The 27,083-nt window shown below is 43.5% G+C and overlaps 2 protein-coding genes across 2 annotated transcripts; both read left to right on the forward strand.

Moving 5' to 3' along the window:
* The first annotated feature begins 3,041 nt into the window (after positions 1 to 3,041).
* Positions 3,042 to 7,020, forward strand: LOC125883761 (early growth response protein 4-like). Its single transcript, XM_049568300.1, has 2 exons — positions 3,042 to 3,333; positions 3,649 to 7,020. The coding sequence occupies exons 1-2, from the start codon at positions 3,207 to 3,209 to the stop codon at positions 4,854 to 4,856; spliced, it is 1,335 nt and encodes a 444-aa protein (XP_049424257.1). The 5' UTR covers positions 3,042 to 3,206; the 3' UTR covers positions 4,857 to 7,020.
* A 4,577-nt stretch (positions 7,021 to 11,597) lies between these two features.
* Positions 11,598 to 27,082, forward strand: LOC125883743 (F-box only protein 41-like). The gene is made up of 17 exons (XM_049568254.1): positions 11,598 to 11,858; positions 14,129 to 14,303; positions 15,939 to 16,475; positions 16,596 to 16,675; positions 19,020 to 19,092; positions 19,856 to 20,092; positions 20,782 to 20,846; positions 21,461 to 21,610; positions 21,828 to 22,006; positions 22,097 to 22,320; positions 23,207 to 23,322; positions 23,793 to 23,945; positions 24,914 to 25,009; positions 25,135 to 25,253; positions 25,489 to 25,647; positions 25,762 to 25,877; positions 26,091 to 27,082. The coding sequence occupies exons 2-17, from the start codon at positions 14,151 to 14,153 to the stop codon at positions 26,151 to 26,153; spliced, it is 2,520 nt and encodes an 839-aa protein (XP_049424211.1). The 5' UTR covers positions 11,598 to 11,858; positions 14,129 to 14,150; the 3' UTR covers positions 26,154 to 27,082.
* Position 27,083: the final 1 nt, after the last annotated feature.

A 27,083-nucleotide genomic window follows, 5' to 3' on the forward strand; every position in this document is an offset into this window, starting at 1 on the left:
GCTTTTAGATATGTTGCCTTATTGGTAATTTTGTTGGAGGTGTCCTCCACGGGGACAAAATTTCAAAAATTTTTAGGAACCCATAATAAAAAAACTATATATATATATATATATATATATATATATATATGTATATATATATATATATATATATATATGTATATTGCCCCACTTGCCTGGCGTTTTTCAGACATATCAGATTCAAATTATATTCAAACATAATTTCCAGTAGCTGCCGTACATGAAGGGAGAGAGGAAACCCAGGGAGGAAATTAAGAAATGTAAATCCTGGTCTCACTCCGAAGTCTTTGAAAGCTGGTACTTGGGCAGTGACTTGTGGCATCAGAAACCAATGAAAAAAAGGCGTCCTTTAATGTCGGCATGATACACGACTGGTTCCCGTTACAGTTTAACAGCACCTGGCGGTATCAGGGGGAAACACGGTGGGACAAGGACAAAAGTTAAGGCAGCTAAAGTCCGAATGAGGCGGGCAATGGCTCCAACAACCACAGACTTTCACCCAGGGGGTAGTGTTCACTTCCTGTAAGCTTGTAAAGCCAAACCTTGTTCTTTTGTCCAAACCAAACCACGTGCTTTTGTTGTTGGAGGAAAAAACATCAATTGACCTATGGCTAAGCCCCGCCCCAAACACGATGAGCCAGTCACAGTGCGTATATTGTCACTTTGCTGGAAAGAAATATAAAGTTATCTTTAACATCTCTAGCTAACGTTAGCTAAAGTTAGCCTAACGTTAGCTCCTAGCTGCGTTGTTCATCATGTCACCTTGTTTGCTGGGAGTTCATTAGCCTATTTTGTTCTAGTTTTGTACTTTGGTGATGGTACATCATTGTTAGCTGTTGTCCAAAGGGCTCTAGTTAAGCTAACGTTAACTTCTGGAGCTTAGCTTCATTAACTTATCTGTAATGGCAGAGATAACAAAGGTTGGCAAACGTTATGCTGAATGATTCAGTGTAAATACTGTAGCACCAAACTAACGGAGAGACACTCTTGGTAAAGATGGTAAAAAGGCCGTTATCCTTTTCTCATATTCTGAGCCAAAAACCTTAACTTCAGTGGCACTTTAACTTGTTGTCTTTGATGGTGACGGCAACCAGATGCGGTTCACAAGCGTACACTGTGACCTGTAAATTTTGGCTTGTAATTTAAGCTTTTCATCGACCTTCTCAACAATAAAATGATGAATATATCCCTCCAATGCGTAGTTTAGGCCCTTTTGGTTACTTCTCAATGACATCTGATCGTTATGTCCCCAAAAATCATCAGTTGCCTCCTGTGAAATGCCGTGTACTGTGACACCTGCCATAGCGCCGGGCACTGAATGTTGATAGTTTGTCCAGGTAAATGGAGGGGGCGTGGCTTAGCCATAGGTCAGTTTGTGGGGCTGCACTAACGTAGTGCTTTTATTTTGAAAGAGACTGTATCAAACTGCACATTTCCTGTGAAAACAGAAGTGTATTTTGAAAACAGACAATGCATGTAACAGGCTGAAGTTGACACGGCGTCCCAGAACGTCAACAACCAACACACCCAGGGTACCTTGGACGTCATATGTGGACGTGGAAAGTCCATGACCAAACGTGGACATGTGACGAGGTCACAGTGAGGATGAGTTGAAACGTACGTGACGGTAAACAAAGCACTGTCACACATCGACACATGTTGGAGCTATGTTACATCGACAGCTACAGAAAATAAATCTGCCGTTACGTTACGTTACGTTACGTTACGTGCAAGCTGATCCACGGAGGATTACTGTTTTCCGGGAACCCTGGTGTTCAGGTGCTGAAACAAACATGTCTGAACAGTTCTGGATTGAACCGTGACCTCTGACCCACAGAGTCACTAATGTTGAACTAATTATTTGTAATCTTGTTTTTCACTGAAATAAAGTTTTATATTTTATTACACACTTGTCACTATTATTAAAGATAAACAAGGACATCTTTTTTTCTACACTGACTCTGATTTCTAAGTCTGACTAAAATGTGACTGAACAAAAGCTCAGAGCAAATGTTTTTAGTCACAGCTGTGACTGAACGATCGTTAGTGTCACACTGTGCACTCTGATGAATCATGTGAACAACAACAACAACAACAATAGTAATAATTAGAATCAAAAACACGGTAAACAAGCAGCTCCTTCTTCCTTTTACATAACGCCTGCCCTCAATCTCCTCCCGTTTCCATGGAGACAGCATCCCAGCAGCTGAACAGCGATGTGAGCGTGCAGGGATGTCAAATGTGGGACAGAGATATGTAGTAATGTGTGTGTGTGTGATCGGTGTCTCTGCAGCGCTGCAGGAACCCGCCACGACAGACCGTCAGTGAGACGCAGGACAGGAGAAGACATCAGTGTCTCTGCAACATGTCCCCCAGTATCATCTGCGTCTCATGCATTTGTGTCTGAGTGTGAGATGATGACATAAAACCATCAGGTGTCAGATCTGCAGCGGCATCATTATGTATGACAGCTAACAGTCCTCTGTCATTGTGCAAAATCTGACGCCATCTTTATGTAACTTCATGTAAACATGAACTCTGACAGGTGAGAGACAGAGACAGGTGACAGACAGAGACAGGTGTGTGAGACAAACTGCTGCAGCAGGAATGTGCAGGATGTTGCAGCTGATCATAAACTGAGGACAGATTTTGGGGCATACTGAACTCCGGGTGAAACACATAGTGATGGATGCGTCAGTAACGGCCGCTGAGGAGGTCTCGCGGTGTCCCTCCGTCCTCTGCTGCAGGAGCCCTCCTGGTTGTGTAAGCTCCGTGTTGCCGCAGTGAAGGAAACCCCTCTCTCCCCTCGTGTCGACGTCGCTCTGCCGCCTGTCCTTTTATGGCATGGGGATACCCGCCGTCACGGCCGGATGCAGCCCATGTTTGGGCAGCTACGAAGCGCGCGGCGGGGGGAATCCCTCGCGCCGGTGCCGACCAATAAGGCCGGGACGGGAGTTACCTAGGAGACGGAGAGTATAAAACGGGCGGTGAGCGGAGGGAGCCCAGCATCTCCAGCATCACCGAGCGGACTAACGGAACACACACACCGACAGCTCCGGATTATTAACGGGATCTTTAGCACACCGGCAGGGAATCCCCGACACCGGCAGATTGATCCACCTGACAGCCCGGTGAAGCTCTGCAGCGGGTTTCTATCTCTGCACTCACACACAGACTCAGTCACTATGCTGCTGGAGCGCGAGGACAGCTTCATGTCGGAGTTTGAGGACGCGTGCAGCGCCTGGGTGGACAGTGTGGGCTCGAGCCCCAGCGACGGGGCCGACTCTGACGTGGGATCACCTTTCTGCCAAGGTGTGTGTTCATAAACCAGCCGGAGTGTGTGTGTGTGTGTGTGTGTGTGTGTGTGTGTGTGTGTGTGTGTGTGTGTGAGATATTTATTTATTCATGTGTGACAGTGTGTTTGATGAAGACCTTCAGATCAGCTGTAAAACAATCAGCTGATGTTAAATAAACAGAGCTGGAGCTTCGTGTTGCAGCTGCAGATTCACATCATTGATTTGCAGTGTGTGTGTGTGTGTGTGTGTGTGTGTAGGCTGCTCAGCTGCCCACTGAGGAGATATTATGCAATGACAATAACACCCCCTCCTCTCCTTGTTCTCTCCTCAGTCTTCTCTCCGGGCACTGACGCCTCTGACTCAGATTTCTTCTCCGACTTCAGCGACTGCTCCTCGGACACGCTCTCTCCCTCCCTCGGCTACACCGGCAGCTTCTTCACCGAGCCGGAGGCAGCACCGGCGGCAGCGGGGCTGAGCAGCACCGCGGACGCGATCCTCAACATGATCACAGAGATCGTCGGGATCTGCACCGAGATGGAGCAGCAGGGCGACGCCGGCTCTGTGCACGAGTCCGGCGCATCATCTGCGGCGCCCTCCCCGGCCGCAGCCGCCCCCTCGCCCCCGCTCTTCGCTCCTTCTCCACCTCCATGCGTGGCGCCCATCTCCGAGCTGAGCATCCCCCCCCAGCCCCCCGCCTCGGGTTCACACCCTGTGATGGTCAAGAGCGAGTTTGTGAGCTCCAGCTGCAGCAGCGGGTGTGGACAATCTTCAGTGGCCGGGAATGATGCTCTGTTCCCGGCTAGCGCGGACTCTCTCCTCCCGCTGTCTGCGCTGGAGCAACAGGTGGATGTGGCCGAATTCATCGACTCTCTGCTGAGCTCCGAGGCCGGCCAGGGTGAGCTGAAGGCCGGCTGTGAGGTGAAGCAGGAGCCGCTGGGGCTGGAGGACTGGCTGAAAAGCCTGGCGGCTGCACCGGTTGCCGGGGGAGATTCCGGCAGCTACGTCATCAGCAGGCCGGTAGTGAAGACGGAGCTCGCGCAGAGCGGGAGCAACCTCCACTTCTCGCCCTCCCCCCTCCCCTCCACCCTGGACGCTCAGCTGCTCTCCTCGCTCCTGCAGGGCGCGTTCCCGATAGTCAACATCAGCAACGTGCACGCGCCTGGAGCTCCCAAGCTGTCACGCGGGGGCAGGAGAGCTCCCGCCAAGAACGGCCTGAAAGTGAAACCCTTCCCTTGCTCCGTGCAGGGGTGCGAGCGCCGCTTCTCGCGCTCGGACGAGCTCAACAGGCACGTGCGCATCCACACGGGACAGAAGCCCTTCCAGTGCACCATCTGCGCGCGCAGCTTCAGCCGCAGCGACCACCTGACCACGCACACGCGCACGCACACGGGGGAAAAGCCCTTCTCGTGCGACGTGTGCGGCAAGCGCTTCGCGCGCAGCGATGAGAGGAAGAGGCACGGGCGCGTGCACGTCAAGCAGCAGCTGCGCGCGCAGATGATGGCCGCCTACTCTCTGGCCCTGAACGCGCCTGGCGTGTAAAGCAGCAGCGCGAGCTCCCGATCATTTGGCCGGTGAGGCTGCTGCGGAAGCTTCAGGATTTTAACCGTCAACCGGAAACCGTCAGAGACGTTTCCATGTGACGTCACTGAAGGCGATTTTAGCTGAAGCCTGGAGGACTGAGGTGTTTAAGGTGTTCAGAGGACTCCAGGCTGCTGTCATGGCGCATGCGTGAGGTTAGAGTCCACTGCAGGAGGATGAGGATGAGGAGGAGGAGGAGAGGAAGGTGACTGTGGACACTGACCGTGGACCAGCCGTTTCCCTCCTCACCATCACGCTGCTGTTTGTTAGAAGCGTGTGGCTCGTGACCGTGGACTGAGGCGCGTGGGAGGACTTTAAAGGAGCAGTCCGTCTGTTTCCACTTCTTCTGCCTGTAACATATTTTTGATCTTCTGCATGAGGACGTGACGACGCTGAATGTTGACGTCAGAATGTGGTGGTTGTTTTTTATGTCTTTCTATATGACGTCACGTCACGAGGAGCTCTATGTTTGTATGACATCTCTATTTTTCTAAGCTGTCCGTCTACCTCTCTGTGGCGCCATGTTACAATCACACCTGTGTGCTCCGAGGCCACGTGTCATGATGATGTCACTTTTATACACGAGACGATTGTAAACTTTATTTATAATCTTCATCCTGATAATCATCATCCTCATCATCACAGCACAGGTGGAGCTGCACCGGTGCATTGTGGGATACGTGACTGTGCAGGTTAATGTTCCCTCGTTCTGCATGGAGGCTGCTGCTGCTGTCAATAAACAAACAAACAAACAAACAAACAAACAACAACAATGAGTCCTATCTGATTCCTCTGCTTCATCATGACAATACTCTTCATCACTCTGGGCATCACCTTCATCATCATCAATATAACCTTCCTCCTCAACGTCAACACCATCATCATCATCATCATCATCATCACAGTTTTCCTCTTCATCTTAACTATGAGCGTCATCTTCATCATGGAGCATCTTCATCACTACAAGTGTCTTAATTATTACCCGTACAAGCCTCATCTTCATCACTATAATCTTCATCCTCACTGTAAACGGCATCGTCGATGTCAAAGTACTGTCCGTCTGCATCATGAGCATCTTCATCTTCATCACTATAATCTTATCCTCACAGTTTTCCTCTTCATCTGAACTATGAGCGTCATCTTCATCATGGAGAGAAGTATCTTCATCATCATCATCATCTTCATCATTATCATCACTATGAATGTCTTTATTTTGACCACTACAAGCCTCCTCATCATCATCCTCATCTTCATTAATAAGACCCCATCATCATCACTATAACCTTCCTCACCATAAACAGCATCATCATCATCATCACTCTTTTCCTCTTCATCTGAAATATGAGCATCATCTTCATCATGGAGAGAAGTATCTTCATCATCATCACTATGAGTGTCTTTATTCCGACCACTACAAGCCTCCTCATCATCCTCATCTTCATCAGTAAGACCCCATCATCATCACTATAACCTTCCTCACCATAAACAGCATCATCATCAAGACTCTTTCTATCTGCATCATCACTGTGAAAATCTTCATCTTAACAGCATCATCATCATCACTATTTTCCTCTTCATCTGAACTATGAGCATCATCTTCATCATGAAGAGAAGTGTCTTCATCATCATCACTATGAGTGTCTTTATTCCGACCACTACAAGCCTCATCATCATCATCATCTTCATCAATAAGACCCCATCATCATCATCACTATAACCTTCCTCTTCAGCGTAAACACCATCATCATCATCATCAAGTACAGGACACTTTCCATCTTCATCTTCATCGCTATAATCTTACCAGCCTCATCATCATCACTATGAGCGTCTTTATTCCGACCACTACAAGCCTCATCATCATCCTCATCTTCATCAATAAGACCCCATCATCATCACTATAACCTTCCTCTTCACCATAAACATCTTCATCATCATCATCAGACTCTTTCTTTCATCATCCTCACTGTTTTCCTTTTCATCTCTACTGTGAACATCATCTTCATCTTCATAATCATCATCACTGTGAGTGTCTTTATTCCAACCACTACAAGCCTCCTCATCATCCTCATCTTCGTCGATGAGACCCCATCCTCCTCCTCATCATCGTCACAGATTTCTGTGCACTTCCGGCTCCATTCATCAACAGGCTGCTGTTGCCAGGCAACAGATGTTCCCATCAGCTCCGTCAGTTTAACAGCTAGTCCAGCTCCGTGAACTGTGAAGGTCGTGTTGCCATGGCAACAGCAGCCCCAGAGTTATTTTTCATGGCGAAGATGTACGAGCGCCCGTGAGTCATTTTCAAACATCCGCACCGATCACACTGAACATCAATAATCTATAGATTGATTATTGATTTGATCAAACAGCTGATCAGTTTGTCAGACAGGAAGTAGGGACTGAGCTGGGGACTACTTTCACCGGCGGATTAATACACATTGTGAGTGTGTGTGTGTCAGCAGGACGGTGTGTAAGATCGACTACAGTGTGTTGGTGGTGATGAAGGAACATTTCAACATCAGACACTACAGAGGAAAACGTTTGTGTCCTGCATCGTTCAGATTCTGGGCTGTGTTACGTTCACGACAATGCCTCATTTGCATATTTAAAATAACATATCAGCAAACTTGTAATCGTCTGCATGAAAGTCATCAACTGGAGAAGTTTAAAGGTGACATGTGTCAGGTAAAACCTTTACTCCTGTAGTGTCTGGACCTTCAGAACAACTTGTCAAACACAGACTTGTGGTCAGTGGCCCCTCGCCATCACATACTAATGCACACAGGCACCTTAGGTGGCGGTGTGACACGCACCAGACGGCAACAATGTTTTGACGCAACAAGTAACTACCGTATAAAGAGCAAATATTTCTCATGGTCAAACAAAATTCAGACTTTCACCTGAGAGACAGCTGTGTGTGTCCCGTGTGAAACCAAAAGTTTGTTATCTGAATAACAATGAATAACAACATGGTGTGTTAGTAACAAATTAACTTATTTAAAGCTAAACCACGATGTTTTTTTTAACCTAACCAGGTGCTTTTATTGACTAAATAGACACCTAAAAACGAGACTGTGTGCGTGTAAAGGTGCGGACACACCAAGCCCACATCAAAGAACTAGCGGCGACGAAAGCCAACTGTTGCGTCGCCTCACGTCGCCTCACGTCGCCCTGTGTCAGTTGCATTTGAACACACTACACGGACTACATCCGACGGCCAAGTAGCACGTACGTTCTGCGCCTGCGTGAGAGAGAGCGGAGTGAGAGAGTGGTACATCCTGTCAGCCGAGGGGTTTCCTATCTGTGCAGCCGAGCACCGCAGCACCTCTGTATGTGTTGTTCTGTTGCCACATGTGTCCTACTGAAATATAAAACACACAGATCATATAATTAAACTTCAGGAAAGAGCTCTGAGAATAAAACATAAAGCTGGTTGTCATGGATCTACTGATCAGCTGTTTACACAGATGTGTTTCAGTTTGCTCATATTCAGGGTCGTCCTCTGGTTGATGTACGAGACACAAAAGTTAACTTAGACCTTCAGCCTGATCCTTGTTTTTGGATTTGACTGTGAGAAGAAGAAATTTGCGTTTGTTTCTCATTCATTCTCAAATTCAGACACAAAGCCACATCATGTCGGTCCGTCTCTCAGTGTCTTACTGATCTAGTTTTACAAACTCTGAGCTCAGTGCTGCAGAGAGAGAGAGAGACAGATGACTCTGCTGCTGTGCATGAAGCCATCCACACAGTCCTCCTGTCTACAGGCTCTTAGCGCCCTCCACTGGTCACCGCTCAGCACTACAACTCCTCCACCACACAGAGCTTCGCCTCTGCTCAGAGTCCTGGTACCTGAGCGTCTCCATGTTGTGTCACTTCATACTTCTCCTCCATTCGACATCTCAGAGGGAAAACTGCACTTGTTACTGCACCACATCTTTCTGACACCTTTAGTCACTTCCTGTCCAGTGAAAACCACGTATCTTCCTTTATGTGCTGCTACAATACACTCAGCTGTAAAAGTCGTCGTCACAAAGCTGCAGACTGACTTATTAGAGCTCTGTGAGTCACGCTACAAACACATGATGATCTTATAGAATCTGATGCATCGCTACAGATTAAACTATAACAGGATATAAAGGAGTTAAACACATCTACAGTAAAATGACACTTCAGTGCAGCAAGAAGATTCATCTGAAATCATCACAAATAAAAAGGAAATCATTTTAGTGCTACATTCATATTTTTACTGAGCCCATATTTAACTGATAACACTTCATTCTTTCACTCCAGTGAAGTTCTGAATGCAGGACTTTAACTGGTACTGGAATATTTTTACACTGCCGTCTGGCTGCTTGGCTTACACCACAGAGATTTATTTTTATTGTTATTATCATCATTATTATTAAAAGAGGAAGGGATGACGATGATGATGATATATGATACCACTGGTAGTTAATGTCAGTGTAAGATAAATTATTTATCTATAGATACGTTCCATCCTGATTATTTCTAAATACGAAACATGTTCCTCACTATAACTAAAGAAAGAGACAAAGCTCAGACAGTTGAACGAAAATGTTCTCTCATGTGTACTCACCTGTCTGACTCCTGCACAGTCTGCTCCAGGTTCACCCAGCATCTCTGTCCCACTGGAACCAGTCAGTGGAGGCAGAAGTCACCTGGAGGATCCATCATGAGCATGTTAGCATGTTAGCTGCACCCAGCATGCACCTGTTTATAATAATAATGATAATAATGATAATAATAAACTTTATTTCTACAGCACCTTTCTGAACACAACTGCTTTACAATAAAACTGAACACATTTAAAACATGAGGAGAATCAAACAAACTAAAATATTATGTGATGTCATCAAAGTTAAGATAAAATAAAGAATGCCAAAACTAAAATCAAGATAATAAACAAGAGTTGAAATCAATAAAACACAGACAGCTCAGATAGAAGCTTTCAGCCTGGACTCTGGGACGAACAGACGACTCTGCCCGAGGGTCTCAAACCAACACAGCTTCATGAGGGACTAACAGGTCTGAGATGTGACCTGGAGCCTTAAAGTCATCAACAAGATTTAACATCAATCCTGAAACAGACAGAGAGCTGATGTGCAGAGGATAAAGTCAGTGTGATGCGATCATCGCTGAGCGGCTGAGCTCTGAACAGTCTGTTGAACTCAACACTGTAGGTGTGTTTGATTCGCTCACCAGGTGGTGCTTTAAATCTCTGCTTAATTAAGGAAGGTGCAAACTTTAGTCTGAAGCACACAGAGGTAAAATAACTGACTCGAACTGTGATGACGCACAATATCTGAGATTAAAAATAAACTTAAATATGAGTAAAATTAACAATTTTTTTGAAAAAAGGTGGAGAAAAATGTGTCACAGTTAGGAGAGTGACATCGCCCACACTGTGGAAACTAAACTAAACTAATACCTTAAAAAATATGTATTGAAATAATGTGCAGATTTATGTATTTGAATGTATTCACTACATTTAAGTACTGGATAATTAAACTGGTAATGCAGCTGAATCACTTCAACTTAATTATATTAAGTAAATCAGCTCTTATTTTAGTTTAAGGCAACATCATTTTTTAAAAAAATTTTTTTATTTCAGATTATTTTATCATTTTTATCAATTTATGTTCAATGAATGAATTGCAAAATAAATAAAAAATAATTACTTAATTTTATATTTTGTAATGTGTACTGAGAATAAACATAATATATAAAATACTCTTCTTATAAAAACAGAACAGCAGCATGACTTCATTTAGCTGATCCACACTGATATTGACCTCCAGTGCATCTGAACATATATTTAACACATTATTAACCAACATATTAAATCTGTAGCTTTTAAAACACAGGATTTAATCCACACAGCTGTAGTTTATAAAATCAAGAATAAAAACAGCATAACTGTACAAGTGCACAAAACACACTGTGTGATCCAGCTGTGGAAATTAACCAAATACATTTATCATGTTGATGTACAATATGAAGGTGTTTCAATTTACGCCAATTAATATTTTATAGAGAGGAAGATATTATACTATTTACTGCACTACATTTACTCTTGAACCAGTGCTGGGAGGGTACATTATTAAATGTTACAGGTTAGTTACCCTGTTAAAATGTAATGTGCAAAGTTATGTAACTTATTACATTTCTAATGACATTGTCTTCTTAATTACTGTTGTGACAGATGTTTTAAACTGAGCAGTGAAGCTGAAACAAAACGTTACTGCAACACAATCAATGTTTTATTTTACATTTAAACTGTTTCACACTGTCACTGTAATCTAATTACATATTGTTTCTCAGTAACTGATTACAATTACATTTATTTTGTAGCCTAATGTAACGAGTTAACGTTACATTTAACTAGTTACTGCTCAACGCTGATGAAAGCTTAGTAACTGTAGAGTCTGATTTTAACACAAAATATATTTATAATAAAACACCATCATCTGTTATTAAAGATGAAATAATAAAATGAGCTCCATCAGCTGCGACATGAAACTGATGAACACATCAATAATTATAATTAATATTATATATAATATTCTGCATCATTCTGGTGCTGTAAATACGATCTGATATTTGTGTTCTTCAGCTAAAGATGAAGCTCCGCCATTATCTCCACATCAGGACTGACACGTCACGCGGCTTTTACGTCACCAGCAGCCTGCCGAGGGGAGGGGGCGCGCGGGGCGGCGGTTGGAATACACACACACACACACACACACACACACGGAAACGTCTCCCGTCGCTGCTCCTGCACGAGACCGTCACAGTGTGAACAGCCAGGAGCTCGTGGACTGATCGATCCGCCGCTGCACGAGCATGGACTGAATTCCTGAGCGGGGAAAAGGGGGGAAACCATGGCAACGGATTTTAGGCTTAAACTGGCCGCGTGACGCAGCGACAGATCTCCGCTCAGTTCAGGTAAGAGTGAAGTTATTTACCTGCACAGCTGCTGACAGATGTGACGTGTTTACGGTGTTTACCGTGTTTACTGTGTTAACTGTCTCACAGGATGCTTCAGAAACTGTCAGATAATATGATATCATTTAATGTAACACAATATAATATAACATAGAATAATGTAATATAATATAAAATAATATGTAACATAACATAAAATAATGTGATATAATATAATCATTTAATGTAACACAATATAGTATAATATAATAAAATATAACATAAAATAATGTGATATAATATAAAATAATATAAAATAATGTAATGTAACATAAAATAATGTAATATAACATTAAATAATGTAAAATAATATAAAATAATGAAATATAACATAGAATCATGTAATATTATATAATATGATTGAATGTAATATAATATAATTAATGTATCTCAAGCTAAAATAAATAAATGTCTCTGCTCAAGAGACTGTTTTGTTTTTTGTTTTTTTTTTTTAGTTTGACCAAAAACATTAAATTCTCAGGAATAATCCATCTGTTACCATTCAACTCAATTTAGTGCAGTTCACATTGAACTAACTGGATTTTGATGTTTTCAGTAAATTAAATGTTTTGTTTCTCGCAGGACGCAGGAAGTGAGCGTGGAGATCTCAATCATGATAACCAAAACACCCTAACTTACATCATGGCTCACTTTACCCATTCTGACACCACAAAGGTTCAAGACTTTGGGTAAATACCTGTCGCTGCGAGTAGGAGCTAGCCACCATTGCCATCCATTAGCGATTACTGCCGGTACACCTTCCTGACCCATGGTGGTTGCTGTGGAAACACTGTGCCCACCCTAGGGTCTCTTGCAGGCCGCCCTGGTGTGTACGTGGCGTAACTTTGAGCTGCAAACCCCCTTTAGCATTGCTAACTCACTGTTAGCACCTTTAGCACCACTACCCGTGCTGATGCTGCTTAGCTAGTTAACAATGCTAACAGGGTTTGCCAATCTAAATAAAGTCGCTTGCTCACCTGGGCAACCTGGGGGTAGACAGAGGGCTACCATGTTTCTATTGAAAGCTAGCTAGCAGTGCCAAATGAGTGGTGCTGCTAGCTAGCTCCTAGCCAACCCTGAGGGCGTGCAGTGCGGCACAGCCAAGGCTAATGTTAGCTAACTAAAAGGGGCAGGAGGGTGGGAAGCAGGCGCTATGTTTTCACATGTTAACGCAGCTAGCCGTCTGTCTGTCAGCCAACCAACAAAAAATAATATAAAAGACAAAACATTACATCACGAACATTAAAATGTCACCACTTCTAAGTGTTTAGTGCTTTGAAATGTGGCACTAAAGCTAACAGAGTCAATGGAGCGCCGGACTAAAAGCAAAGGCCTTCTGGATTTCACATCATTGTACAGTGTTTTTTATTAATTCAAAATGAAGTGGTTAGTTAGCATTTAGTGGACGTTCAGCTACGGAAACGCAGTCATGATTAAAAGAAAGCGTCTGTGTGAGGCTGCACCTCCTAAATGGTTGTTTGTTGTCTTGTAAACACGAAGGATTCCTCGTTCAAAACTGACGCCAGACAAATTCAGATTTATCTTTGCGCTCGACAGATTCACAAAATAAACTGGAGGTTAAAGGAGGTAAACGTGGAGAGAGTCCACACCCAGACGCTTCTTTCTTCCTGCTCATCCAGCCATATTTAAAATTCCTCTGTATGGGGGTTGACCAGAGGACACACACACACACACACACACACACACACACACACACACACACACACAATCAGTGCATCATCAGCAAGTGTGTGTTTTCATATTTATATCCTATGTTACACACACACATGCACAATCAGTGATGTGGAAGATGCATGCTTCAGTTAGCAATTAGCCTCACAGAAACACACACACACACACACGACCTACTAATGTCACATCCAACAGGCGTGTGTGATATTCAAACATGTATCAACAGGACGACTCATCAGAGCGACAGTGACTCACATTCAGACATCTTACTGAAGCTTTGCTGTTTTTAATCTACAGATTATTTCACTCATCAAATCTTTATCTCCACAAAATCAATTATGCATCTCACACACACACACAGACACACACAGACACACACACACACACACTGACCCAGTTTTTCCTCAGGTTTATTCATTCTTGAGGATTGCGTGTGAGTGTGAGCTTTCATGTCTTCCTCCTGCACACACACACACAGTATTTCCATCAGTTCCTGTCCCTGCTGCAGTGTTTCCATTGTTCCTGTTTTTATCTTCCAGGTCTGCAGCTCCCTGGTGAAGCATGTCTTCCTCCTCCTCCTCCTCGTCTTCGTCCTCCGAGCTGCCCTACTTTTGTCCTCGCTGTGGCGACGAGTTTCGTTTCTCCTCCGTACCTGAGCTCCGGGCTCACCTGGTCAGCCAGCACACCTACGAGACCCTGCTGGTGCTGTCACAGGTAATTCACACGGGGCTGACATTATCAATTAATTTCTAATCAATGAGTTGTTGTTGTTAAAGATAAAGGTCCAGTCCCAGTTCTCCTCCTTCGCCCTACGTCTAGTTTAGGAGTGACCTCGAATGGTCCGTCAGAGCGGAGTCACAGTAACAGGGTTTGAAATCTTAACCTCGGAGTTGGGACATATCTCGTTATGACATCAGTTGCTGATCTAATCTGACCAGATTTGTGACGAATGATACGATAGAACGACAGAAACAGTTAAATACAAAATGATGAACAGTTGAAATTGAATTAGCTAGCTAAAAGTAATAATGTTTAGCTAAACATTTGAATTAGCATTAGTTCATTAGTAATGAATAAACTGTTTGAAAAAGCTAAAACTAATTGACAAATGGTTTAAATAGGATTAGTTAGGTAAAAGTAATGGGTAATGGTCGAAACCGTTAGCCTAAAGTAACTGATAAACAGTTGAAATACCTTAAGTTGGCTAAAAGTGATGAATTAACAGTTGAAACAGTTAGCTATAGTAACTGATAAACAGTTAAAGTAGCATTAGCTAAAATAATGAATACATGGTTGAAATGGCTAGCTAAGAGTAACTGTAATGAAAAAGCATTAGTTAGCTAAAGGTAATGAATTGACGGTTGATAGTTAGCTAAAAGTAACTGATAAACAGCTTAAATAGAATTAGTTAGCAAAAAGTAATAATAACAGTTAGCTGAAATTAATAAGTAGTTGAAATAGCCTTAGTTAGCTAAATGTGATGGATAATGGTTGAAACAATTAGCTTACAGTAACTGATAAACAGCTGAAATAGTATTAGTTAGCAAAAAGTAATAACAGTTAGCTGAAATTAATAAGCAGTTGAAATAGCCTTAGATAGCTAATGTGAAGGATGATTGTTGAAACAATAAGCTAAAAGTAAGTGATATAAAGCTGAAGTAGCATTCGTTAGCTAAAAGTGATAAACCGTTAAAATAATTAGCTAAAAGTAACTGATAAACAGCTGAAATAGCATTAGTTAGCTAAAAGTAACAACAATGGTTAGCTGAAAGTAACTAATAAGCAGTTGAAATAGCCTTAGTTAGCTAAAAGTAATGGACAGCTGAAGTAGCATTCGTTAGCTAAAAGCGATAAACCATTAAAGCAGTTTGCTAAAAGTAACTAATAAGCAGTTGAAATTGCATTAGTTAGCTAAAAGTAATGGGAAATGGATTAAACAATTAGCTAAAAGTGATGAATAAACGGTGAAACAGTTAGCATAAAGTAACTTCTTAATAAAAAATAGCTAAAAGTAACTGCCAAATGATTGAATTACATTTAGTTAGCTAAAAGTGATGTAAGAGATAAACAGTTGAAATAGCATTAGTTAGTGGCACTTAAAACGTAGTGGCAGGGTCAAAGGGGGAGGAGAGGTTTGATGTGTCTTATCATGTCTGACCAGCAGTCTTAAAACATACTCTGTCCTTCACTGTGAAAAGCAAAGACAAGCATCAGATCTTCTCTTTTGGCATTTCTTTCTTGAAAACAACTGAAGGATTACCAGAATAATATCTGCTGCTGTTTTAAATCAGTGTACTTAAATCTGACCACACACAGACAGGACAACATTAACTTAATCTCACATTTCAGGCTCGGGTTAGAAGCTCCAGATCCAGTGCTCTCCTTCCACTCCCTGGCCGAGCTGTATCCCAAAGACAGAGCTCTTCTCTGGGCATGCAAGCCCACAGCTTCCCCCTGCCGCTGGCCTGCCTGGATCTCGCCTCATCGGCGGCCTCCGTCCAGCTGCTCAGGGAAATGTTCAGCCCTTCAGATCGCGCTCTTCCCTCTACTACAGGACATCCAGCGGAGCCCTCCACCGCTCTGGCCCTCCCCGGCTCTCTGGAGCCTTTTCCTGGGCAGAAACTGGGCGAGGTGGGGGTCCAGCTTGGCCTGGAGTTGGGACTGTCTGTGGGGATCGGACTGGAGGAGAGACTGGGGCTGGGGCTGGATCATAAAATCGCCCGGACGTTTGCGGAGGTGGAGGAGAGGGTGAACCGCCGCATGGGTCGACTAAAGGTGGAGCTACAGAGGAGGGAGGCGGAGCTAGAGCGGGAGAGGAGGGGCAGGGATCGGCTGAGGAGTGAGAAACAGGAAGTGGAGGAGAGGGCGGCGTACCTGTCCAGACAGGTGGGTGGAGCTGTGAAATAATACCATGTTGACAGACATTAATTCTTTTAAACATGACTTAAACACAGTGTGTGAGTTTGTCTCTGAATGTTTTAGTGGCGTTTGATTTTTATCTGTCAGGTCTCTGCTGCCGTGGAGATGATGGAGCGATTAAAGAAAGATCTGGACAGAAAAGAGAAAGAGCTGAGTGAACGACAACAGTCAGTACATCCAGAGTGTCTTTTCTTTTGTCTGTCTGTCCCTCTGAATCTGCAGGATGTCATTTTTAGTTTATCTGGTCGACCTGAGAAGAAGATACTGTCAGGTGAGAAGGACAGGTGTTTACAGGTGTTCAAACAACAACAGGAACAGGAGTGATGACTCACTAACTTGGTGTGACAGTGACAGTAAGTACCGAGGGCTTTAAAACTCTTAGCATCTGATCGCCACAGTTTGCACCAAAAATTGCACCTCTTCAGAAAGTCATAAGTCAGTCAACTCACACACAGACACATTTTAGAATCAAAGAATTTTTAGACCGACAGTTTCCAAGGTTATCATCACCATTATTATGTCCATCCAGAGTAAACGTCTATAAATCTGCTTAGAAATCACATAAAATGTAACTGTTTGGCTTAAAATACCTGCACAATCGCTGCTGGAAAGCTGCGATGTGCCACTAAAAAAGACCCACAATGGCCCCAAGAAACACCGCTGGAAATGCAGCAATGTCTTCCAAAAAAAACCCCACTTTGTTTGGATGATGGCCTCTTGAAACACTGCTGGAAATTCCACTGGAACTGCAGCAACTTGTGGCTAAAAACATCCCATTTTGTTTGGACAATGGCCCCTTGGAAGTTCTGCTGGAAATGCAGCAATGTTGTCAAAAAACACAATAGCCACTGGAAACACCGCTGGAAATACAGCTACAAATACAGCAAGTTGTTACTAGAACATGCCATTTTTATTGGCAAAATGGCCACTGGAAATTCGACTGGAGATATAGTAAGTTGGTGCTAAAAAATACTATTTTTTTAGTCTCAAAACTCTGCTTGAAATGCAGCAATGTTTGATGAAGAACATTATGTTTTGGTTGTATAACTGCCCCTGAAAGTTCTGCTAGAAATACAGCAGTGTTATTGAAAAACACCTTGCTTTATTTGCACGATGGCCACTAAATTGTGCTGGAAATGCAGAATGGCTGAAAAAGAGGGGATGTGTTGCTAAAACACCCTGTTTTTGTCACATAATGGCGGCTGAAAAACACCACTGAAATAGCAGCAATTTGTCCCAAAAAAATGCAATGTTTTGGTAGCACAATGGCGGCTGTAAAAGCTGCTGGAAATGTAGTGATGTGTGACTCCAGAATTACTGTTTTGGTCACAAAACTGCTGAAAAAGAGTGGATGTGTTGCTAGAAAATGCCCCTTTTGGTTGCACAGTGGCCACTGGAAACATCACTGGAAATGCAGCAATGAGTCGTTGAAAACCTCAGCAGACCAACAGTGTTTAATTATAGTCTGTATCTTTAAACAATTACAGCTGAACAACAGCAGAAATACACAAGTAGTCTGTGGGTTTCAAATAAACCAAGTGCCAGTTTTCTACTCGGCAGTGATTGTTGTTAATGTGACGTCACAGCGATTTGGTCAGAATCCATTAACATGAGCGTTTCTCATTATAAAGTACCGATACGACAAAGTGCAGCCTCACCAACAGGATGAGTCCAGTTAAATTATACTCAGTAGAAACACAGCGGAATGTGTGTGAAAGGTTTTGTGCTCTCATTCTTTGTAGGTCAGTGAAACACCAACTTGTTACAGGGCTGATGGGAAATGTGGTCCTGAGCTTTATAATGACAGTAGATATTTTACATGATGATGAAAATACACAGATTATATTTCTGCTGTCATGTGTGTTATGTTCTGTCTGTGAGATGCATCACTCCTCTGGGTTTAATCAAACACTCTGATATATTATTTCACATATTATTTTATATATTATTTCACACATTATTTTATATATGATTTCGTATATTTTATATATTATTTTATATATTTTTTCATACTTTATTTTATATATTATTTCATATATCATAAATATGCAGCCTGAACACTCAGTGATCTTCTGTCTTCATTATGACCAGAGAAAAACAACATGATGCACAGACAGAGGACACGCCACGTTTAGTCTGCATCACTGCACACACACACGCTCTCGCTCTCGCGCGCGCGCGCGCGCGCGCACACACACACACACACACACACACACACACACACACACACACAGCTGTGGTTTGCAGTGGTGATAGATGGAGGATGACAGCAGCCCTGAGGGTGTGTGTGTGTGTGTGTTTGTGTGTGGCTTCATATATCTACATATTATTATTTTAATGAGACATTAATACACATTATCAGCTGTATCTAAAGCTCTGTGAACAAAAGGATATCACCTGATGATGTTATATAGCATGTGATGAATCCTGTTTTATACATCCGTCACGTTGAGGCTGTATTTGTGTTTCTGTATATATTTATATGTGTGAATGTGTATTGTTTGTCCTCAGGGAGATGGTGGACATCGAGTGTTTTCTGAGGGAGACAGCAGAGAAGGAGGCCGAGGCCAAATCCAGACTGCAGGTGACACCAAAGATCTTCTACTGTTGCCTCCATCCAGGGGACACTTTGGTTTCTGGGGACTTTCATTGTGAGAATGAGGAAACAGACTCTGGGATCTATTTATGAACGTGTGTGTGTGTGTGTGTGTGTGTGTGTGTGTGTGTGTGTGTGTGTGTCTGTGGTGTTTGAAGGTGTGCTAAATGTTGGGTTAGCTAACAGTTCAGTTTAACATCAGGTTTTACAAAGTGTCCTTCCTGCTGGAGAAACACCTTCGTTGCTCTCTTTATTCATTAACGTATGTTCTGTTTTTATTTCTTTGTGTCTGTGTTTAATTTAATCCCTTTGTAAAGCTCTGGGTCAGTGTTTGCTGTTTTCACACGGATCCATCGGGTCATTAAAAAGTCTTTAAAGCCATTAAATTCATTAATCTAAAAATAAGGTTTTAATTATTTTTTAAAATTGCTGAGACATGTGAAGTAGGATTTTATGAATCATGATTTTTCTGCCATTGCATTAAACTCCTATAATAATTGGTAACATCAAATTTTTCTATTTTATTTTTTAGTATTTATTATTTCTTATATTTATTATATATTAATTATTTTTATTTATTCTAATTTTGCTTACTAAAAATTGGTCTCAAGTTTCATTACGTGGGACATTTAAAAAGCCTTAAACCTAATTTACCTTAAGCTGTAAGGACCGTTTTAAACAGTAAACCTGACGTGTGTATTAATACACCCTCAGAATATGTATTTCTTACTGCTTATGTGTTTGATTTCAGGTGTTCATTGAGACGTTGTTGGAACGAGCCGACCGTGCAGAGAGACAGTTGCTGCTGTTCAGCTCGAACACACACCACAACCACTACACACACCACCACCACCACCACGACGCATACATCGACCCGTACACACTCAGCAAGGGATACACACCTGTGGCTGGGCGAGGGGGGCGCAGTCTGGATGGCAGCACTGATGACATCATCACAAACAAGATACAGGGAACCATCGGCAACCGGGTGAGAAAAACTAATTTATCTGTGACGTTAATATAACATTATAAATATAAACATTAATGAAAATAAATAGAATCTGGTCATGTTGTCATGCTTTAATCATTTTGTCTCCTGTTGACACAAACTCCCTGACGCTCCACAAAACTTTACTTTTGTTAATCTTATAAAACATGTTCAGATCATATATGTACGATTTTCTCAAGTCGCACGTCTGTCCATGTGTTTAGTCCCAACGTGACAAACTTAACAATAATGATTTGGAGAGTGTGTGACTGTCTGAGACACACGGACACAGGGGATCCTTTCAGCTCCAGAGGTCACTCTGACGCCTCTGTTCCTCAGTACAGCAGAAGAGAAACTCTACATTTGTGCGTGCAAACATGTAAAAAGTCCTGTTAGTGAGGTCGGAGTGGCGCTATTGAAAACATGAAACATCAGCTCAGCAACACTGACAACAAAACTTCTGAACATCTTCATCCAGGACAGAGTTCAACAAAACATCCGTCTGCAGTGACGTAAACATCTGCGCCTGAACGAAAGAGCAAAACGCATCCAAAAATTTATTTCAAATACATTCGTGTACGTGTGGACGAGACGTAAAACATGCAGCATCACAGGGACTTTCCCCACTCCTTCTTCTTGTCAACTCCTTCCACCTTCTCTAACGTCACCTTCTCCTCTTCCTCCTCCAGAGGAGTTACAGTGTGTCAGGCTCCTACAGACTGGGAGAGCAGCTGTACAGCCAGCATCACTACAGGTACCTGAACGCATCACAAGCATAACTTCTAATGTGGAAACAAGTCTGAACTATAACACAGTCTGACATGTTGCTTACTGTTTGACATTTTTCATCTTTCAAAAGATTTTTTCTGCATAATTTGGTAAATATATTTTTTAATGTGTTTTAACGGAAGAGTATTAAAAGGCCCTGTTTTTCGTGGTAAATTTTTCTGTTTTTGGGTGTAATTTATTTATTTTTCTGTTTTTTGGTGTATTTTTTTCAAAAAAAAAAAAAATAAATTACCATGAAAAACAGAAAAAAATTACCACAAAAAAAACCCAGAAAAAAAATACCCCGAAAAACAGGGAAAAAAATCACATGAAAAATTAACATGAAAAAAGAACAAAAAATACACCAAAAAACAGAAAAATAAATAAATTACACACAAAAAAACCCAGAAAAAAACTCCCACGAAAAACAGGGAAAATATTATTCAGAAAAACAGAAAAAATTGCACCAAAAAAAAAAAAAAAACAACTAAATTTAAACTAAATTACTCAGTTTTTTATTTGTCAAGTGAATGCAATACGCTTCCGTATGTTTTAGTTTCAAACAGCATCTCTCTGATGTATCACCTCTCTGTCTCCCAGCGGTCTGTCCAGTCGCATGCGGACTTTGTCTCTGGGTTCAGGGGGGTGGGACGGGGAGGTGGGGTTGGTCCACCTCCACCCTCAACACTACGCTGCACCCTGGACTCGACGAGAGCGAGGAGGAGGAGACAGGAGGAGGGAGAGACTGTGGTACGTAACAGGAAGTCTGATCCGTAGACCTGTTGGTGAATATTTAACCTGTTCAGACTGAAACATGTCGACTGTGATGAGATGTGGTTCATCGTCCATGTTTCCCTCAGGATGTTCTGGAACAACTTCAGTTATTAAGCCTCTGACTTTTCATCTGGCGCCATCATCACGTCAACATAACTCTTCTTCACCTCCATCTCTTCTTCTGTGTTTCCAGGCTGGAGGAGGGAGGATGTGGGAGAACGTGGAGCAAAAGAAACCGCCGCCACCACAGCACTGAAGAAGAGGAGGAGGAAGATGACGAGGAGGAGGAGGAAGAAGAGGAGGAGGGGGGGTTCTGGAGCAGCACTGAGATGAGGAGACTCGTCTTCGCCAGGACACACACACCTGGTTCAGGTAAACCGTCTCTTTCTAATGGCTGGTTGATGCAAGCACTTCCTGCAGCTACTTCACAATAAAAGCCTGGATGTTCTTCGTCCCCTGCAGACGCCCCCTCCTCCCTGCGCTCCACCCCCTCCCGTCGTCACGGTGACAGACAGCTGGAGGCAGACACCCTGAGGCTGAGGGCGGGGCTTTTCTGCGTGTTTCCATATTTAGACGTGCGCTCCTTGCTGCGCGCCGCCGAGGTCTGCTCTGATTGGCGGTTTGTTGCCCGGCACCCGGCAGTTTGGACACGCCTCCGTCTGGAGAACGCCAGAGTGTCAGCCGAGGTAGAGAAGACGTCGTCGTCATCATCATCACTTTGCTTGTGTCATCATCATCAAACTGTTGCTTGTGTCATCGTCTGTCTAAGGGTTGTTTCCTTTGTTAGCAGTTAGCTGCTGCGTTTATTAAAATCATCACTTCCATTGAAAAACTGTTACCGATGTCACATCTGCATCATCAAACTGCTGCTGATGTCATCATCTTCATCACATCTTCTTTGTTTAAAAATAAGACTGATTTTATTATTTTTTGTTGTCATCATCAACAAAACATTTTTTAATGTTAGCTGTTAGCTAGCTGCTCTATGCCGCTACATGTAGCTAGCTAGCAGCAGAGCTCTTTCAGCAGTAACAGCACCATGACCGTGGTGGCCCCTCAGGTCGCCCTGGCGAGTTAGCGGCACAATTTGAGCAGCAAAACCCCATTAGCAATTTAAACTATGTTAGCATTACTAGCCATGTTAACACTGGTAATGGTGCTAACAGAGCTAACAATACTAATGGGGTTTTGTGGCTCAATATTTAGCCTACTTACCGTCTACTTACCGGGGCCAGCTGGGGGAGACTGGAGGGCGGCCACCATGTTTTCACTGAAACATCATCGATGCTAGCTAGCACCCGCCCTGGGAGGTATACAGTACAGAACAGCGGTGGCAGCTAGCTAACCTGTGTAGTATAAATACATCATTATAGTCACATTATTGTTTGATGTGGAGAGGATCAGACTAAGTATGAGAAAATTCACTCTTCATGTGGCTTTTTTTTAACTATAAGTAGGTCTGGAATGTCCCTGAAACAGCTGCAGTCAAACAAACAGGTGGACATTGTCGGGGACTATTTTCAGCAGCGGATTAATCTACATTTGTTGTGTCTCTTTGTGTGTGGTGTGTAGTTCCTGATCACTTTGTCTCAGTGGTGTACTCAAACTCAGTCTGTGGTTCTGAACAACCTGAAGCCTCGAAGCAGACGAGCCGACGAGACACGAGAGGATTACCATAAACACACACGGTAACACACACACACACGTTTGTCTGCCTGTACTTGTGAGGACCCGACCCATTAACCTTAACCCTCAACCATAACATTCTAACCTGGACCTTATAACAAAGTCTTAACCTTAAAGAGTCTATTGAAGCAGTGAGGATTGGCCAAAATGTCCTCATAATGCTGAGTGTCCTCACTATGATGTATTAAAACTTGTAACGGTCCTCACAAAGACAGCAATACAAGCCTACACACAGCTCAGACAGATTTTTAAGCTTTTCTTATCTCTTTTAAAAAATGAAACACTTGCATGTTGCCGTGGTAACAGCATCTACTCTCAGTCCAGCTGCCGTCTGATTGGTCAGGACAGATAACAGGTCGTGTTTACATGAAAGCATGGATGGTCAGGATGCTCAGGTGTGACAGGAGAAGAGGTGTGCTCTCTCAGTGCATTGTGGGTATTGCAGTTGAGCTAGTTGTGTTTCCTGTCTCAGGGGCAGTGTGGAGGCGGGGGTGGAGGCTCTGCTGAGGTCAGCAGGGGGCAGTCTGCTCCACCTGTCTGTCTCTCAGTGTCCTCACATCCTCACTGACAGGACGCTGTGGCTCGCCAGCTGCTACAGCAGGAACCTGCAGACACTCATGTACAGGTGACTCCTTACCTGTCTGACTGTTTACCTGTCTGTCTGTTTACCTGTCTGTCTGTTGACCTGACTGTTTACCTGTCTGTCTGTTTACCTGTCTGACTGTTGACCTGACTGTTTACCTGTCTGTCTGTTGACCTGTCTGTCTGTTTACCTGTCTGTTGAGCTGTCTGTTTACCTGTCTGTCTGTCTGTTTACCTGTCTCTCTGTTGACCTGTCTGTCTGTTTACCTGTCTGACTGTTTACCTGACTGTCTGTTTACCTGTCTGACTGTTGACCTGACTGTTTACCTGTCTGTCTGTTTACCTGTCTGTTTGCCTGTCTGTCTGTTTACCTGTCTGTCTGTGGACCTGACTGTTTACCTGTCTGTCTGTTTACCTGTCTGACTGTTGACCTGACTGTTTACCTGTCTGTCTGTTTACCTGACTGTTTACCTGTCTGTCTGTTGACCTGTCTGTCTGTTTACCTGTCTCTTGAGCTGTCTGTTTACCTGTCTGTCTGTTTACCTGTCTCTCTGTTGACCTGTCTGTTGACCTGTCTGTCTGTTTACCTGTCTGACTGTTTACCTGTCTGTCTGTTTACCTGTCTGACTGTTGACCTGACTGTTTACCTGTCTGACTGTTGACCTGACTGTTTACCTGTCTGTCTGTTGACCTGACTGTTTACCTGTCTCTCTGTTGACCTGTCTGTTGACCTGTCTGTCTGTTTACCTGTCTGACTGTTTACCTGACTGTTTACCTGTCTGTCTGTTGACCTGTCTGACTGTTTACCTGACTGTTTACCTGTCTGTCTGTTTACCTGTCTGACTGTTTACCTGTCTGTTGACCTGTCTGACTGTTGACCTGACTGTTTACCTGTCTGTCTGTTGACCTGTCTGACTGTTTACCTGACTGTTTACCTGTCTGTCTGTTTACCTGTCTGACTGTTTACCTGTCTGTTGACCTGTCTGACTGTTTACCTGTCTGTCCCTGCAGGAGTTCATCAGACCCTCTTGGTCACGAGGTTCTCTGGGCCCTGGGTGCGGGCTGCAGGAACATCAGCAGCCTGCAGGTGGCTCCAGCTCACCCCTGGTCAGTGACCTCACACACGCTGCAGAGACACAGTCATGAGTGTTTTCTGAACTGACTGAATCTGCGTTAACTGCTGCGATCGTAACATCCAGGAGGGGCTGATCATCTGTCACGTCTCCTTTCAGCCAACAGCCCACTCGTTTTGGAAACCGCTGCCTGCAGACGATTGGCCGATGCTGGCCACACCTCCGCTTGCTCAGCGTGGGCGGGGCTGGCTGCGGGACTCAGGGATTGGCTGCTTTGGGTGAGTGAAAAGAAAAAAGTTGTTTTCGGACGTTTTGGTTCTTTAACGTGAACACATGATGAATTATCAGAACATGAGGGATCATTCATTAATTTATTTCCTCACATATTCTGCTCAGCTCTCTGTGTTCAGATTATATTTAATTTTGGTGAGTGACAGCGACCGGTGGTTAACATAACGTATAATAGAAACACATCTGATGAGTGTGTGTGTGTGTGTGTGTGTGTGTGTGTAGTGTGCGCCTGTGCTCACCTGCAGGTGCTGGAGCTGGAGCGTATTACCGACCTCGGCCTGCAGGCGGCGACAGAGCTGTGTAAAGCAGGACTGAAGAGCCTGGAGACTCTGATCCTCACACACACACCCGTCAGCGGTCAGGCCATCCTGCACTTCCACAGTGAGACACACTGACTGTCCTCTGAACACACACACACACACACACACACACACTTACCATCATCTTCATCCTGAGGTGTCAGTGCTTAAGGAAGCGTCCTGTGTGTCTCTGCAGGTGTGTGTGAGAACATCAGATCGATCAGCGTCCAGGTCTCTGTGTCGGATTACTTCGAGGAGCCGGACACTCAGGAAGCTCAACATCTGTTCGGAGAAATTCTCAACACACTAAGGGTGAGTTTAAGGAAAACAAAATAAATCCTGCTCTCTGATTGGCTGGTTTAAACCAGTCATATGAACACCTCGTTCATAATTTACAAGCACACATCCTGTCCTGTGCCCTCATCAAACGAGCCACCAAGTAAAATCAGTCGAGGTGAAGTCAACGGCTCCCGTCAGTCTGCAGGCTACATTTTGGGTTCTTGATGGTGTGTTCTCTGTTCTCAGGTTCTTCAGAAGCGTCCCGGCCTGTGCAACGTCTTGCAGGTTAAAGCCGAAGGATTCTGCTGACCTCATCACACACACACACACACACCTGTCCTCACCAAGATCGACGTCCAACCACACACCTGAAGGAAATAACTTTTTTACAAAGTCTTTCCCTGATCGTCCAAACTGACGCTCAGTCACTGAGGAGTTCATTAAAACATGATCTACTTCCTGTGAACGTGTCAGACAGGTTTAAGTTAAGATTTATACTCTGACACGGTGTCGTCGTCGTCGTCTTCTGCTCTGGAGTCAGGACCAGCCAAAACATTAAGCCTTTCATTTTATTATTTCACTTAAATGTGTCACGAGTCACGACTTAATTTTCTACCACTGTCAAGTCTTTTTTTGCACTGTAGAAAGAAAACCCCTTATCTTCCACTGTTAAAACCCTTAATCTCCCTGAACACAACCTTTGTTTTTACTTTATTTTTGTCAAAACCTGAACCTCAAGAGAACCTTTATGCTTTCCTAACTCAACTCACCCCCCCCCCCCCCCCCCCCCACACTCCCACCCACAGCTTTACGCCCCCTTAACTCACCCTGTTCCCCCAAAATAATCCCTTATCTCTAGCTTTACTTTACTCGGCTGCCCTTCAGCTGTTAACATGAAGGTCCAGTCAACAATATTAGCAATGAGGATGATCAATAAATCCTTATGAAACCTCGAAAGCCATAATTCTTTACTGACGTAGTAGAAAACCTTTAGTTTTACCTTAAGATTTAATTTAACCCTTATTTAGCTTCACACTGAAAATAAGCACAAGCACACGTATGCACAGATATATTTGCACATTGACTCATACACCAAAGACATCAGTCAATCCATCGACCAATCAGAGGCATCGACCAATCAGATGTGTTTGAAAACTGAACCCACCATGTGTCTTTAAACGTCTCGTTCCAACTGAAAAGGTGCTACATGTGTCGTTTACCATCAATAAAACCTTGTGT

The sequence above is a fragment of the Epinephelus fuscoguttatus genome, linkage group LG23 (assembly GCF_011397635.1).
Source record: "Epinephelus fuscoguttatus linkage group LG23, E.fuscoguttatus.final_Chr_v1".
Classification (NCBI taxonomy): Eukaryota; Metazoa; Chordata; class Actinopteri; order Perciformes; family Serranidae; genus Epinephelus; species Epinephelus fuscoguttatus.